Source organism: Prunus avium, chromosome 4 (genome assembly GCF_965620075.1).
Source record: "Prunus avium chromosome 4, drPruAviu1.hap1.1, whole genome shotgun sequence".
In the NCBI taxonomy this organism is placed as follows: Eukaryota; Viridiplantae; Streptophyta; class Magnoliopsida; order Rosales; family Rosaceae; genus Prunus; species Prunus avium.
The window spans coordinates 37,495,588-37,512,518 of record NC_142287.1 but is presented as its reverse complement, the minus strand read 5'-3'; the positions used below and the strand labels follow the sequence as shown (position 1 = coordinate 37,512,518).

At 36.7% G+C, this 16,931-nt stretch overlaps 3 protein-coding genes across 5 annotated transcripts; 1 reads left to right on the top strand and 2 right to left on the bottom strand.

Moving 5' to 3' along the window:
- Positions 1-300: 300 nt before the first annotated feature.
- On the bottom strand, positions 301-2,008 carry LOC110764549 (1-aminocyclopropane-1-carboxylate oxidase 1). Its single transcript, XM_021967538.2, has 3 exons — positions 1,777-2,008; positions 1,044-1,604; positions 301-929 (listed from the first exon to the last, which is right to left on the bottom strand). Exons 1-3 carry the CDS (start codon positions 1,879-1,881, stop codon positions 639-641), a joined length of 957 nt encoding a protein of 318 aa, XP_021823230.1. The 5' UTR covers positions 1,882-2,008; the 3' UTR covers positions 301-638.
- An 8,223-nt stretch (positions 2,009-10,231) lies between these two features.
- LOC110764558 (uncharacterized) lies at positions 10,232-11,958 on the bottom strand. 3 transcript variants are annotated; one of them, XM_021967552.2, is made up of 2 exons: positions 11,393-11,958; positions 10,232-11,275 (listed from the first exon to the last, which is right to left on the bottom strand). In XM_021967552.2, the coding sequence occupies exon 2, from the start codon at positions 11,203-11,205 to the stop codon at positions 10,534-10,536; it is 672 nt and encodes a 223-aa protein (XP_021823244.1). In that variant the 5' UTR covers positions 11,206-11,275; positions 11,393-11,958; the 3' UTR covers positions 10,232-10,533. The 3 variants fall into 3 exon arrangements, with proteins under 3 accessions (XP_021823244.1, XP_021823243.1, XP_021823242.1); XM_021967551.2 differs by having other exon boundaries at positions 10,232-11,262; positions 11,393-11,957; XM_021967550.2 differs by having other exon boundaries at positions 10,232-11,958.
- A 3,392-nt stretch (positions 11,959-15,350) lies between these two features.
- LOC110764557 (plastid-lipid-associated protein, chloroplastic) lies at positions 15,351-16,904 on the top strand. Its single transcript, XM_021967549.2, has 3 exons — positions 15,351-15,992; positions 16,089-16,281; positions 16,511-16,904. Exons 1-3 carry the CDS (start codon positions 15,526-15,528, stop codon positions 16,823-16,825), a joined length of 975 nt encoding a protein of 324 aa, XP_021823241.1. The 5' UTR covers positions 15,351-15,525; the 3' UTR covers positions 16,826-16,904.
- Positions 16,905-16,931: the final 27 nt, after the last annotated feature.

Below are 16,931 nucleotides of genomic sequence, written 5' to 3'. Positions count from 1 at the left end.
GAGATTTTCATGACTTTTCTCCCTTTGGTTGCCAATGCCAATGAGGATGAAATCGATTTTTACTTAAATATTGAACATGATGGGAAGATGCCATTATTCTTAGTGATGGCAAATCAAAATTTGAGGGCTCTGACTGAGCCATACCAAATGGATGGAGTGCTTGAATATATTATCTTGGAGGCTACAAATTACAATAGATAGAATGAGAATCAGCTAATATATTTTTTGCATCTCCCAACAATTCCATTCAATATTCAATATAATGAGGATTAATTAACAATCAAACATGGGTCCCCGAAGTTTTTGGCATCTAATCATTTGTATTTATATATTGTTTTCAATTACAGAAACAGTTATGCAGATTAGATATGGTTGGTCACTTTCTATAACAGTATACTTCATCCACATCATAAACACTAAACACATTCACACCATGGGATGGGAACTGCTACTCCCAACTCCCAAGCTAAGCTTATAACTATGAATTCCACCAGATCAGGAGGGAATAAAACACACAAAAATTAAAATAAAACCCAAACTTCTCCTCCCAACAGCTTTATTTAGAACACCAACTACTACTAGCACACAAAACCACACAAACCCAATTTTAATTATTTTATTGTCATCCATCGGACAGCTCAGACAGTTGCAACAGGGTCCAAATTAACGGTGGATTCCATGGACTTCATGGCTTCAAATCTTGGTTCCTTGGCTTGGAATTTGAGGCCAGAATAGAGCTTCATATAATCATCAAACACAAATTTGGGGTAGGCTGAGATTTTCTCAGTTTCTTTTTCCAGCAATGCTGGTGCTGGGTAGATAAAAGCATCATCACCTGGGTTGTAGAATGAGGCTATGGACATTCTGGTTCCATCAGGCTGCGCTATCACACGGTGCATCACACTCTTGTATTTCCCATTAGTGATCACCTATATTAATAATTCAAATTACATTTTAATTAGTAAATTTGAGATTTAAAATAACCATTTTAATGGGAAGAAAAAAAAAGGTCATAATTTGAAACCGGGTTATGGTATTTTTACCTCAAGTTGGTCACCTAAGTTGATGACAATGGAGTGGTGCATTGGAGGAACATCAATCCATTGACCATCCTTGAGGAGCTGGAGGCCGCTGACCTTGTCATCCTGGAAGAGTAGGATGATGCCACCTGCATCGGTGTGAGCCCGGAGGCCCTTGATCAGGTCTGGTTTGGGGCAAGGAGGGTAGTTGCTGACCTTTGTCCCAAAGTTTGGTCCCTTTGATCCATAGAAAGCCTTCTTCAGATAACCCTTCTCCAACCCAAGATTCTCACACAGCAAGTCCAGAAGTTGCTCAGCTAGTTTCTCTAATTCCACTGCAAATTCTTTCATGACCTTCCTGTAATCTTCATCAAGGTCAGGGATTTGGGATATGTTTGAGACAGGAAGGTGGCGCAAGAAGAAGGTGCTTTCCCAGTCCAAGTCATGGATTTCAGACTGGACAGCTTCGAGGCCTTTGCTTGCGACCATTTCCTTAAACCTTTGCTCCATGCACTTTTTGTAGTGCTCCTTTGTCAGCTTCTCCACAGTATCCATCAGCTCATGAGATATCCCATGGTTCACCAACTTCATTAATTAATTTGTACATTAAAACAAAAACAAAAAGAGACTTATTATTAGAAACACATATGATCGTGATATAGAACGAAAAAACATAATTTGTAATTAACTAGCTGGCTTCTCATCAAAGCTTAAAAAGAAATAAAAAGATCTCAAAGCAGCTTAATTGTTGGTTTACCTCAAAGAAACCCCAATTCTCACAAGCATCATTTATCTTCTCCATGGTATCTTCTCTCTCTTCACCATTAATTTGGCTCAAGTCAACAACTGGGAAAGCCTCCATTTCTCTCCTTAGTTACTCTCTCTCTCTCTCTCTATCTCTCTCTCACACACACAAACTTAATCCTCTCAATGTATAGTAAGCGAGTCTATGTGGCTAGCTCTATTTGGTGAGTGGAGTACTTGGTTTATGGTGCAATTTATAGGCGCTAAGGGAGTGGCAGATCTGTGAATAACTAGGATTTCTTAGTTAAAAATGTACTATAATGGAATGTTGGCATATTTTTGTATGTAATACGTAGACATATATAACCTGACTGAGAAGAGAGGGAGAGAAGTTTGAAACGAAATTGTTCACGTAAGAAAAGAATACCCTGACTGACCCTGAAGATTAAGAAGAAGAATTTATATAAGTATCAACGCATTACGCATGGTATTGAAAACATGAAAATCTAGTTACAATATTAAAAATATATAGAAAATATACAGAAAATGAAATGAAATAAAATAGAATAAAAAGGAACAGGACTCGTGGATTATGTAAGAAAGCACGTCCATGGTGGATGGACCCCTACTAACTTTTGTCTCGAAGCTGTGGCCATGATCTATGCTATATATTATGCCTTGTTCCTTGTTTGTTGGTTGGTTGGTTGGTTGGTTGGATCATCTATCTATCTTTCCTCTTTTTTGTCTTTTACATGTTTTTTTAGTTTTCTGTTTATTTATTTCTTCCAGTCTTAATCAAACCAAACCATGCATGCGAATAGAAAAAACCTAATTAATTTATCAATTATCCCAATTAAACACTAATATAATTGTATTTGTATCTCAATTATCTCAATTATCCCAATCAAAAGATAAAGCCTGAAATAAGGGAAGTGCATGAGTGACCCCAACTCCTTTACTTGAAATGAATGCCTTATTCATTTGCCATGTTTTGTTTCACTTTTTCTTAATAATGACAATTATCGTAAGCAGTAAAAACAAAAGTAAGGCATGCCACAAAAGGTAACATTCATCATTCATGTTAACAAAGCAGTAAGCTTATTACCAAAAAAGTTAACAAGTTGCGGGCAAGTTAGCGCGTTAATTAATATAATTAACAAGCTTTATTAATGATTTTAGAGGGCTCTTCTTATGTTTAATGAAAGATATTGATAAACTTAACAACTTAGGGAATTGGACTGCTGGTTTAATATTTTTCATTTTTCCATGTTAATTACCACCAAACAACGGGCTTTTTAGATTCAATCAAAGAGAAAGCTATGGGCCTTTTGATTTGATGAGTTGACAAAACTTGGACCTGACCAACTTTCAGCATCTTGACTTCTGACCAAAGAAACTAATTAAAGAAATCTCTACTCTCAACTTTCGGTCTTTCGGTCACATGCCGATGTCGCTTAGTCAAATTCTATATCTGCCTATTCACTCTTTTGTTGGATTTAACCCCATCTAGTAAATTTGTCGCTGCCATTAACGACTGTAAGTTGGAAGAAGAAGAAAAATATAGCATTTAAATTCCCAGTTTGAGTTTTATGGTCCTACAAGTACAACTTCGTGAAGATGAACTTTGATTATAAATTTGACTGATTCGTAGCTTGTTAAAGAAAATGAAATCATCTGTTCTGAAAGTTTGGATCTAATCCGTTTTAGTCGTTTAGTTCGAATATATACTTATGCTAAATTCACACAAGCTAGATTACGGCTACGGCTACGTATAAAAGTTTACTGTCAAAAAGAAGGTATTTGGGCTAAGAATATCCCATGTATGCATTTTCGATAAGGGAGAGCAAACCAAAAGCATATAAAACTGGAACATGATCTATCATGTGTCCCTCTTACTCGATCGCTTTGTTGGTTTTTGGATCAAGTTCCAAATTCCATGTATTTTCTATTGGTGGGTTTTCCGCATTGTTTTATAATCTTCAAATAATGCAATTAATTCCTTTGGCTTGTTAAATCTACGATATATAGTCATGCATGCATCACTACTCGACAATTGAGAGTATGAATGGAAAATTAAAGTCTTCATCATCTTAAACCCAAAGAGCATAAGCGCTTTCTTTTCTTTTTCCATCATTTTTTCTGAGCCAACAGCCATTGCTGCTGCCAGAGAGAGAGAGAGAGAGAGAGAGAGGTAATGGCCCAATAGCTTAGATTTCATGAATTTGAAAGTGAAATCTCTTACAGTAGTGTAGTACTTTAAGGTCAAAAGAGAAGAGAATATAACTCATAAGAGAGGACATTGCCAAGAAGAAGCACTATAGTTTTGAGAATAATTACTTGATTAGAATAATTGGATCGGATCGATTAGACGAATAGGATTCCTCACCTTTCAGATGGAAAATGATTTTGGTATTTTGCACTCAGCAAGTTGCTTAAAAAAACAAGAATTGACATTTATTATGCGAACATCATATCCCTGGCAGTGGCTGGTTGTTCTAAACCTAAGATTGAACAAGATTACGTACCATGATCTCCCATCAACTCTTTAATTAATTACGTAATTGGGTTGTGTAGATTCGAATATAATTTGTACTTAGTGTTGATTAGCCAGACTAGTAAACTATTTTAACCACTAATCCTGATCGAGACAAGGCCACTAAAAGTAGATTTATTCTTTCCATATGAAATGAAAGGAGAGAAAAGCTGCCTAAATGGCGAATGAAATGGAATTAACCCTTCCTCCCCCTCCCCCTCTATAGCCTTAGCCTAGCCCTGCACTGCACTCAACAAATTATCTCTCAGGTCAAGCATCATGTTATTATTTTGGATCCTGTGTATATTTGTTTATATGGACCCCACGTGTTGAATCAAATGTCAATCAACGGTCTATGATTGTTAGTCTTGGATCTTTGATGTGAGTTTTCTATTCTATATATCGAGATCAATCATATAAATATGAATGAAATGATCTAAAGTGGACCCTCAGTGGGATGTTTTTCTTCCTTGATCGTGCAGTTGAGCAGTTTGGTAGTAGCTATATAGCTCCTTCTTTCGGTCATGTGATTGAGTTGAGTTGAGAATTGGATAAGTCATAGAGGGGGTCCATCCAGATCCAGCATGCATGTGTATGGGCGACTAGATTTCATGATATCAAAGCTTGTGAATTTGCTTTTGATATATTTAATAGCCTCTACATCATCTACAACTTCCCCTTCTTGTAACATGTGACCTGTTTTGTGAGTCTTGTGCGTCTGCCACTGGATTGAAGAATCTTTAGTGTACGTAGTGGGAAACAGGAGCGTCCATCCATGGATATATATATAATGATAATATGCAACAAGCAGGCAATCTTTAACTCTATATATATGGGCAACACTAGAAGGTAAATACTAAATAGTCAATATTATTTATATTATAATAAAATGAAAAGGCAAGCAAGGGACCATTGGAATCAATAATTTAGTTAATCGTGAATAAGTTCATGACTATTTGAGTCAAAAACCCTATGCATTTTAGCACGTATAGATGCCAAAGCGTCTCCATCATGGAAAAAGTTCGCAGAGATCTTTGAGTTGATCAACATCAATGAAGTGAAAGGGGGCAGTACGTTTTTTGTCACACTGCTAAATTGAAGAAGGAAAAATATACCACATAATTGGAACCAATTGAAGAAGAAGCTTTTACTCAAAAGTGGAAGGAATTTTGATGCAAATGTTAATGGAATTGAGTCTTGGATTGGACCTGAAAGAAACTCTTCCTTGAAACACATATTCTGCACTTTTATAAAAAATACATGTGGAGTGGACGCACTGCACGTAAAAATAAAACATGTTCATGCATTTCAAACGATCACCAACTCTCATCACCTCATCACGTCGAAGAGATTCGTATCCTGCACTTCAAATCAGATCAATACTTACTTATGCATGAAATGAATATGATGCTCTCACTTTCATCAATCCTATTCCTCTCTCTCTCTCTCTCTCTCTCTCTCTCTCTATATATATATATATATATAAATATTGCACACCCTCATTGATCATAATTAAGTTGTTTTTGATTTCCTAATGCTTATGCTTTTACACGATTCTCCCACTTTTTTTATCACTACACATGAAAGTTCTCTCATCTCTCCAACTAACACAAAAGCAAGCAGAGTAAACAAGGAATTAATGCACGAACAAATTAAAAATGACGATATAAAAAGGCATCTTACTTTGATGATGAGTACGTAAAAGAAAATAAAAAAAAATTAAAAGAATCTACAAGAGTATTGTATCTCAAATGAAATGATGAAGAGCAGATACCCGTGCACTGAAGGTCTTGTCACTACTACAAAAAACACTTTGCGCGACGAATGATTTTTGGTCGCGCAAAGGAAAATTTCGTCGCGCAAAGTTTCACGCGACGAAATTTTGGTCGCGCAAGTTTTGTCGCGCAAAACTCGTGGAGAAAGGGTTTGCGCGACGGTGAAAATTCTTCGTCGCACAAAGCCACTTTGTGCGACGAAGGATAACAACTTGAGCGACGAATCATGACGACTTTGCGCGACGAATATTAATTACTTAGCGCGACGAATCCTGAAAACTTTGCGCGACGAATATTAATTACTTTACGCGACGAATATTATCTACTTTGCGCGACGAATAATATCTCCTTTGCGCAACGAAAGTTAATGTCACGCAAGTGTACTTTGCGCGACGAATGTTAACGTCGCTCAAAGGTTTGCGCGACGAAATATTCATTTTTTGAAAATTTTTCTTTTTTGAAAATTTTAAACTAAAATAAACTAATTTAATAGTTTGCGCGACAAAATATTTTGTCGCGCAAGGTTTTTGACATTTTTTTATTATTATTTCTCTTATATCAATTTCATTATATTAATTTTTTTAAATTTAATTTAATTGTATGATTTTATTTTTCTTAATTACTTTAATTTAAATTGACATATTCAAAATAAAATTACATAAGAAAAATAGTGATCAAATTATCCAATATACATAATATTCAAAATGTACACTTAAATTAACAAAGTACAATAATAAAATCTACAAGCCTCTTATATCAAATCCTCAACTTTAGCCATCAAAGCCTCAACAATTCCTTACAAAAAAAAACAAAAAACAAATATTGTCAAATAACAAAACAATAACATAAAATAATGACAAATAATTGGCATAAACTCAAAACTAACTCCAAAAACACATATTAATAAAATTTAAAATTTACAGAGAAATGAGTGTGAGAGAATTAGAGAAGATAGTGAGAGAGAGATGAGAGAGTGAGTGAGAGAGAGAGAGAGATGAGAGATTAAGTGAGAGGAGTGAGTGTGAGAGAATTAGAGAAGATAGTGAGAGAGAGATGAGAGAGTGAGTGAGAGTGAGAGATGATGAAAAGAGAGATGAGAGAGTGAGTGAGAGAGAGAGAGAGAGATAGTGAAGAGAGAGATGAGAGATTAAGTGAGAGGAGTGAGTGTGAGAGAAATGGTAGGATTTGGGGAGTGGGAAAGAGAGAAATGGTAGGATTTAGAAGACATTGAGAAAATGGTGGAGGAGTTATTTTGCTTTTAAAGAACATATCACTTTGCGCGACGAATCAATATATTGGTCGCGCAAAGTGTTTAAAAAAAATTAAAAAAAAAATTCCCATTTTCGGTGCCCGCCAAATTTTTTTAGTTTTGCGCGACGAATTTCTGGTCGCCCAAACTCTTGCGCGACCAAAATATTCCCGCATCCCATTTTTGGTGCCCGCCGAATTTTTAGAGTATACTTTGCGCGACGAATATTTATATATTGGTCGCGCAAAGTCGAAATTTTTTGTTTAAAAAAACCCATTTTTGGTGCCCGCCAAATTTTTAGAGTATATACTTTGCACGACGAATAATTATAAATTGGTCGCGCAAAGTCGAAATTTTATTTTCAAAATTCCCATTTTTGGTAACCGCCAAAATTTTTAGAATATATACTTTGCGTGACGAAATATTATATATTGGTCGCGCAAAGTCGAAAATGTTTTTTTATAAAAAAATTCCCATTTTTGGTAACCGCCAAAATTTTTAGAATATATACTTTGCGCGACGAAATATTATATATTGGTCGCGCAAAGTCGATATTTTTTTTTTTAAAAAAAATTCCCATTTTTGGCACACGCCAAAATTTTTAGAATATATACTTTGCACGACGAATAATTATATATTGGTCGCGCAAAGTCGATTTTTTTATTTTTAAAATTCCCATTTTTGGCACATGCCCAAATTTTGAGAGTATACTTTGCGCGACGAAATACGAAATTGGTCACGCAAAGTGTTAAAAAATATTTAAAGCTACTAATAAATACATATACTATTCAATTTCTTAAGTGTTATACGTACAAAATAAATAAATTTAAAGCTACTCAACTATCCAACCATCAAACTTGTTTGTTTATACTTCGAGATCATATACACCAAAATTCAGAAAAAATAAACATTAAGAGATCAATTTATTGGACAAAACATTTCGACGGTTATAAACGAAAAATCATGATTTAACGGTTATTTCAACCCTGATTTTGATGATTTTTTACAGCTACACTCCTTGACCCTATATGAATACAATGACTGCATTCGATCGTCAATTTAAAATATTTACACTAGTAGATACCACAAAATCTTATGTTATATTTAATAAAAGTATAAATAAACTCTTATTTGTTAGTGAATATATTGTTTTCATGGCATACGCATTTTACAAAACTAGTTTAAATGATCCAACCGTCAAATTTGTTTGTTTACACTTCGAGATCATATACGCCAAAAAGCGGAAAAAATAAACATTCAGAGATTAAGTAATAGGACAAAACTTTTCGACGGTTATAAACGAAAAATCACGATTTAACGGTTATTTCAACTCTGATTTTGATGATTTTTTACAGCTACACTCCTTGACCCTATATGAATATAATGAACCACTTCGATCGTCAATTTAAAATATTTACACTAGTGGATACCACAAAATCTTATGTTATATTTAACAAAAGTATAAATAAACTCTTAATTGTTAGTGAATATATTGTTTTAATGGCATATGTATTCTATGAAACCAGTTTCAATGATCCAACCGTCAAACTTGTTTGTTTATACTTCGAGATCATATACCCCAAAAATCGGAAAAAATAAACATTCAGAGATCAAGTAATAAGACAAAACTTTTCGATGGTTATAAACAAAAATCACGATTAAACGGTTATTTTAACTCCGATTTTGATGATTTTTTATAGCTACACTCCTTGACCCTATATGAATACAATGACTCAATTTGATCTTCAATTGAAAATATTTACACTAGTGGATACTACAAAATGTTATATTGTATTTAATGAAAGTTTATAAACTCTTAATTGTTAGTGAATATATTGTTTTGATGGCATACGCATTATACGAAACTAGTTTCAACGATCCAACCGTCAAACTTGTTTGTTTATACTTCGAGATCATATACGCCAAAAATAGGAAAAAATAAACATTCAGAGATCAAGTAATAAGACAAAACTTTTCGACGGTTATAAACGAAAAATCACGATTTAACGGTTATTTCAATTTCGATTTTGATGATTTTTTACAGCTACATTCCTTGACCCTATATGAATACAATGAACCAATTTGATCGTCAATTTAAAATATATATTTTCTACAAAAACCCAATCCGAACTACAATAGTATATTTTTCTAACAAAATAATTTTTTTATTTTATTTATTTTTGTATAGACTTTGCGAGACGAAGATTATTATTTCGTCGCGCAAAGTCATCCAAATTTTTTTTAATTTTTAATTTTAATTTTAGTAAAGACTTTGCGATACGAAGATTATTATTTCGTCACGCAAAGGCATCCAAATATTTTTAAAAATAATTTTTTATTTATTTATTTTTGTAAATACTTTGCGAGACGAATCTTTATTCGTCGCGCAAAATTGTGTGCACCGAATTCTAGTATTCGTCGCGCAAAGTTACTTTTCGCGATGATGTGTTGTCGTCGCGCAAAGTTTTGTCGCGCAAAGTGACTTTTTGCGACGATTTTTTTTTCGTTGCGCAAAATTGAGTCGCGTAAGACTTTGAGCGACGATGGTTAATATTTGTCGCGCAAAGTGACTTTGCGCGACGAACAAGGGGTTTTTTTTAGTAGTGTGTATTCGAATCCCCCATCACTCCGGTATCGCTTGTTTCAAAAAACGAAAAAGAATCTTAGGTTTGCTAGTTCAGGGCTAGGCCCAACTTCGTTTTCATTTTGGGTCACCAACTTCATCAATAAGTAACACAGCCTGCTATCAATGCTGAAGAGTGCTGTGCTTATGGCTGATTGTCATCAGCCCATATATTTGTTAAAAGCCCACCAAACGAAGTTGATGGTAGGTTTGATCCAACCCAACCTCAAAAGCACTTCGGCATTGGCACACTACTTAGTATTAATGATTTGATACGTACTAATACTATGAGGCCCAACCCAATCACCAAATTCTTGGCATTTTGCTGCATGGATATTCTAACAACATTTGCTAAGAAACCAAACATTACTTTGAAAAAAACAGTCACAAAATCGTTGCAGCCTCATTGTACCTTTGCAGGTTGCAAAAAGAAGAAGAAAATAGAGTAAAAACAATTACATTTGAACAATTCAATTGAATGAATATATTTCTGCGATTGAAAACTCCGCCATCAAGACTTTGAACAATCACACGAATCTCGAGGCATCTCCCAATCGCATCAATGTAGTATTGTTGATCATCAAACCATCTTAGAATATATCGAGGATCTCGAGGATCGAACGGTTGCAGAGGGGACAAGACCCTCGATTCAACCACACCTCCCTCGAACACACTCTGCAAAAGGTGTGCCCACATGGGATGAAAGCTGCACCTTTCTTCCTACCCATGCACACGCAGCACACCGTATCATTGCCCACCCCTCCCTCTGCTTTGTCGCTCTCTGTCGTCGCACCACCAAACGCATCACAGCCGTCCACTTCCGTTTCCTCCAGCAATCTCATCAACGACACTCTCGTCGGCGTGCCAGGTACCGTTACTCCCGCACTTCCGTCACCCGCGGGCCCCACCACCGACCCTCCTCCGTCCGATTCTTGCGGTGCCCGAAACTGACGCTCGGCTGCTAAGGCTGCAGCCAAGTTCATGCCCGACCCAGTCGAAATCGGACCCACGCAATCCGGATCCCAATTGTTGACCGTTTGAGCCTGGCCCACCACACTTACAACTCGTTGTTGTGGTGGTAGTGGTAGATGATGTTGCTGATGATGGTTTTGTGGTTCTTGGTCGTCCTCATCGCCATCTCTTACGCTTATCGCCGCCGTTCGTCCAAAAACCCAGGCGGCCCCACAGCAGCCAAACCCATTCAATCTGAGCCGTTGCTTGAAGGTCCTCCTCCCGCCGCTCGCTCCATCCGTATCGTCCATTTGTTCCCTCAGAATTTCAAGAACAGTTCTTGCTTCCCTCTCTCGACGCACCGTTTCCTGCAATATCACACTGAGTTGACTCATTCTTCAACACCCACCCACCAAACCGAAAAGAAGAAACACAGAGAAACACAGAGATAGAGCAGAGAAAGAGAATTGTTGTAAGGAGGAGATGAAAAAGACGTACAGGTCTGGATTAAAGAGAGGGCTCTGTCCATGGAAAACCCGTGAGTATCTTCAAGAATGAGACAAGTACTTAGCCCACCACCAATCTCGCTGATCAATTAGGAGAAGCCGACAGTGACCAAACGTCATAAGCAAGAATCTGGGCCAATATCATTAACAAAAAAGCAAGATCGGATGATTGGGTTTTGGAGGACGCTCTGGGTTTGTGAATTGTTAGCTGATGCCCAACTCTTTCGTTGAAAAAGAGGGATTTTGGAGTTGAAAAAAGGGAAAAGAGACAAAATAGAAGAAGAAAGAAAGCAAAGCAAACAAAAGGAAGTACTTTACAGGGTTTCTGTGTTCTCTCTTGGGCTTGGAGCAACTCAAGAACTAGTTTTTTCTTTTTTGTGTTGGGTGTATTGTTGGGAATTCAATTATAAAAATCTAATTTTATTTTGGTTAGTTTGTATTTGATTTTCAGGTGGCTTGGGCTGATGTTCTTTGTACGCTGGCTGGCTGGTCGCCGGCCAGAATAAAGTCAAAAGCCCTGGAAGCCGGCGCATCAATCGATGCTCTGCCAAGTGGCACTACCCTCCAAGTCTTGAGTTTTGTTTGTTTATTTAATATACGACAATTATATTTTATTTTCATGGATGTGCTCTTATATAGATCGTTAATCTTGCGTACAAGCAATAGCAATTTCAAACAATCGAATACTCCAAAATTAAATATTAAAATACAGGTAAGAGACTATAAGTTCAATGCCAATGGTCAATTGGTATGAAAATCCATAGTGTGTTTTTTTTAAAAAGAGAGAAAATCCTTGCCCATTGGATTTATTCTTCCGTTACTTTTCTTTTGCCTAATGCATATCCTCTATTTATGGTCCTTATATCATTCCTATATTCGGCTAATGCATCCCGCTAAAAAAAGAAAACAAATTCAATCACAATTTTCACAACCTCAAAGTGCATATTAAAGATAGGAAAATGGGGAGCTGAATTTCTAACATTGAGTACAAAAGTAAAGAGCACGATTATTTTGGGCACTACTAGCTCTCGATCATCATCAACATTTTTCTAGCACGATGTTGATGTTGAAACGGAATGAAGTTGCCCTATTTATATTTTGTTTATATACGGAGCCTCATTTCATGACAAAAGAAAGAAAAAAGGAATGCAAAAGTAAAGTGCTACATTTGAGATATAAGTTATGATAAGGTTCTTGATGCTCAGATATATAATCACAAGGGCAAATTGAGGTCAACCCCGAACTCATTTATTTGTATGGTCCTTATAAAAATGGAAGGTGACTTTATGCGAGGTTGGTGTGAGTTCAATGATTATCGGGTATGCGCCATGATGTAACTAAAAAAAGTTTGTCCCTCTACAAATGAAAGGGCATGGCATTGATTGCGCAAAAAAGAGAGAGAGGAATATATGCCATTGTGAGTGAGTGAGTGAGTGAGTGAGAGCGAGCAACTTAGCAAACAAAGCATAGCTGATTAGCGAATGGTGATGCTGGATCAATCAATCAACTGCTTAAAAAGGAACAAAATCATTGAAAAGCCTAAAGCCTAACGTAATTATATATTGTGATTAATAATTTAATAACGTGATTTCGCAACCTAGTGGGCCTGACTCACGCAACTCCGTTGGTTTGGTTAGCACGAGTGGTCCCCTCTCGTGGGTTATCATCTAATTTAATACCCATTTTATAGCCTTCTTAATTCTAATGGGTTTATGGTCAATATTCGGCTGGCAGCGGCAGGCAAGCATATAAATATAATTGTAATATTCATGTTCATTATAAGTCATCAATGATTGGCAAAGTCCTCAATATCGCGTAAACAATTCTACACAATTTTTTTTTTTATAGTTGGCATTGTTACCATTGGTACCATTGGTACATGCATGATGCGTCATACATACATGGAGTTCAAGCAATGACGAGGTCTTTTGATATTAAACACAACCCTAAGAGCATTTCCAACCGATGTATCAACAGTGCCATATAGATATTTAACGGCTAGAAATAACATTTCACATCACTCCAACTGATGTGTCAAAGTTGATGTAGAATGAAGGCCGAAGGTTGAGATGTTATTTTTGACATCCCAAAAGCAAGATGTCAAATGAATATTTTATTATTTTATTATTCTCTTTTTAATTAAAATTAAATCAACACTAAAATGTATTAAAATAATAATTTAATTTGACATATCGGATGGAGTGTAAAGCTGTGTAAGATGTCAAATTGCCACATCAGCTATCAAATTTAAATTTGATGTTTGGTATTTGATGCTCTAACTCAAACCTGGACGTGCAAATTTCTTTTACATATTTCCTTCAAAATTATAGCCCACCCAAGCTTGAAGCCTCCTTCTTCAGCCTTTTTCCCAAGCCCCAAACCCCACTTGCAAGGCCCAACCCAAACCAAATTTCAATTTAAACAAAAACTGCAACTAACGAGTAATTTAAAGAGATTTTATCAAAAATTGCCAAAATATAACCAAAAGTAGCCAAAAACTCACTTGATAGACTTAAATGCCTTCAAAACAAAACCCACCCACGTAAACCTAAAAGGCAAAAGCCTATTAGATAAAACTTTGAGAATATTTAATTTATAATTTTATTTAGATCATTTTGTTGATTTTTTCGTTCTGCACACATACCTCTAACTTAGAGAAACCATGGAAGATGTAAAGTTATAGTGAATATCTTTGGATATTGTAAACAAATATTCAAGTAAACCAAATATCTTTGGTTTTATACATGCACCGATCCAAGATATAAAGATTTAATGGTGCGATAGAAGGGGATGCCAGGGGTGTGATTCAAGCAGTCCTTCATCTTGTTGAAAATAGATGGGCTTTTTAAGGGATGATGGTTTGCAGATTGCTATTGTAACAGACAGTAGTTAGTTAAGTCTTGCCTTTTTTTTTTTTTTTTGTTCCTAGACCAGAAAACTCAGCAGCACATTTTCAATGATGATTTGGTGCAATTTTGTTTTGTTATCAATCTATCTCGCATTTTTATAATAATTATAAATTAAAAAAAGAAATAGAAAACGTAGTAATACTGATAAATAATAAAAATTGAACTTTTGGAATATACGCTACAGATCATGAGTATTCCCTGAACGCTTCTTTTGTTTTTAAGGTTTTTGTGAGTTTTAGAATTAAGGGTATTCAAGTCTATTCATGTGATTTTTCTGCTATATTTGAAAGTTTTTATAAAAATTGACATAAATTTGGGCTATTTTTGATAAAAACTCTAATTTAAAAGCTTGAGCTGTTGAGCAATAGTTGCAAATCTAAAACACGCACAACGGCTCAATGTAAAAGAGGTCAGAAACACTTAACATGAAAAAGGTATGTCATGCGTGACAGTTTTTTAATATGACAGTCTGTAATTGGTTAAGTATAACAAAACAATGTTACTCGTGTTTCATACAAGTTTATGTATTGAAGGGTATAATAAGCAACGAGGTATAATCTAATGGAAAAGAGTGTTGACTTGGTAGACTAGTGATATTATATTCGAACCGCTATGACATCAATGTGTGTAAGAAAAACCTCATATCATAACAAACAAGAACAACAATTAATAAGCATGAAAATATTTGAGCCAACTCAAGTCACTGATTCATTTCGCACGTAGTCGTAGAAGAAAGTGACCAAACAAGATAATAGAGTCGTGAAGCCAACAAGATAGCCTTTTGTCAAAATCATATGAAAGGGTCCTCCTCCTCTCCGGCTCCGCCTCTTCCCCTATCTTCTCCTCATGTGATTTGTCTTTTCAGTACACACTCTCGACGTGTCATAAAATTTATAGTTGTGGACAGCATCCGTGTCGACTTCTCCCACATGATTTAGAGACTGCGAGTCCCATTTTACCCTCACCACCAAAGCACACAAGAACAAACTAATTTGGGACATAAGTGTCCTTTTCAACACCATTTGCCAGGCATGACAAGGCAACAGTACCAAAACTATCAGAAGGCTTTCAACTCCCTCCCTAATTCGAGCCCTTTCTCTGCTGCTTAAATTTGCTCAACCCAGAAAAGCCAGAACTACTTTCTTTACTCTCTCTCTCTCTCTCTCTCTCTCTCTCTCTCTCTCTCTGTAATTCAAGAAAGAAGAAAAAGACGAAAATGGCCTTCGCTTCGCAGCTAAACCAATTCCCCTGCAAGACGCTATCGCTAAACCCAGCGCACCACCGTCTTGCCTCCAAGCCCTCCTCCCTCTTGTTCGCGCCAAACTCTATCGGGCTCGCCGCCAAATTCAACAACCAATTGAAATTCTCCAACCATGAGTTCGTCGGGACCCGACCTACGACACGGCTCCGGGTGGTGGACGAGGACGAACGGGGTCCCGAGAAGGAGACCGAGTCGGCTGTGGCTGTGGCTGAGGATGACAAGCCGGCTGAGCCCGAGCCAGCCGAGACCAGTAGGCTGAAGAAGGCTCTGGTAGACTTGTTTTATGGAACTGATCGTGGACTGAGCGCCACCAGCGAGACCCGGGCCGAGATTGTGGAGCTTATTACTCAGTTGGAGGCCCAAAACCCGACCCCGGCTCCGACCGAGGCCTTGCCTCTGCTCAATGGCAAATGGATTCTAGCGTACGTAATTAGTCCCATCCATCCATCCCCTTTCACCTAAAACCCTAATTTGACTTTTAATTCGCAGACTGAGTGTTGAAGACAATTGTTTTGCAGGTACACTTCGTTTGCAGGTCTGTTTCCATTGTTGTCCAGAGGAACTCCATTGGTGAAGGTGGAGGAGGTTTCGCAGACGATTGACTCTGAGAATTTCACCGTACAAAATTCTGTTCAGTTTGCTGGGCCATTAGCTACCACTTCTATTAGCACTAACGCCACATTTGAAGTTCGAAGCCCAAAGCGCGTCCAGGTCTGGTCAATTCATTTCCCTTTTCTTTGCTTCCAGTAGTGTTTGCATAAATATGATTGGAGTTACTTTCTACACAAAACCAAATCAGATTAATTAATTAGAGAATATAAAATGATCGTTTTCATTTCATAACAACAATTGTGTGTCCTAGTGTTTATGTCACTCTGGAAAGCTGACTTTAAATGAGTTTTTTTTTGTTTTGGTTTCCCCCGTTAATTTGTTGATTCAGATTAAGTTTGAAGAAGGCGTAATTGGGACTCCCCAGCTGACAGACTCACTAGTGATACCAGAAAATGTTGAGTTTCTAGGACAAAAACTTGACCTCACAGTCTTCAAAAGTTTGCTCACCTCTGTTCAAGACACTGCTTCATCTGTTGCAAAGACCATATCCAGCCAACCCCCGTTTAAGTTTTCCATCTCAAACAGCAAAGCTGAATCATGGTTACTAACCACGTACCTTGATCCCGAGCTTAGGATTTCAAGGGGAGACAACGGCAGCGTGTTCGTGCTGATCAAGGAAGGCAGCTCCCTCTTGACCCCCTGATCAAACTCACACACAATGTACTTGTTCAAGGATAGGGGGATGTAATTTTCTATAATGAATGATATGAATAATTTAATCACTGGATTGTACGTATAGTTCACAAACT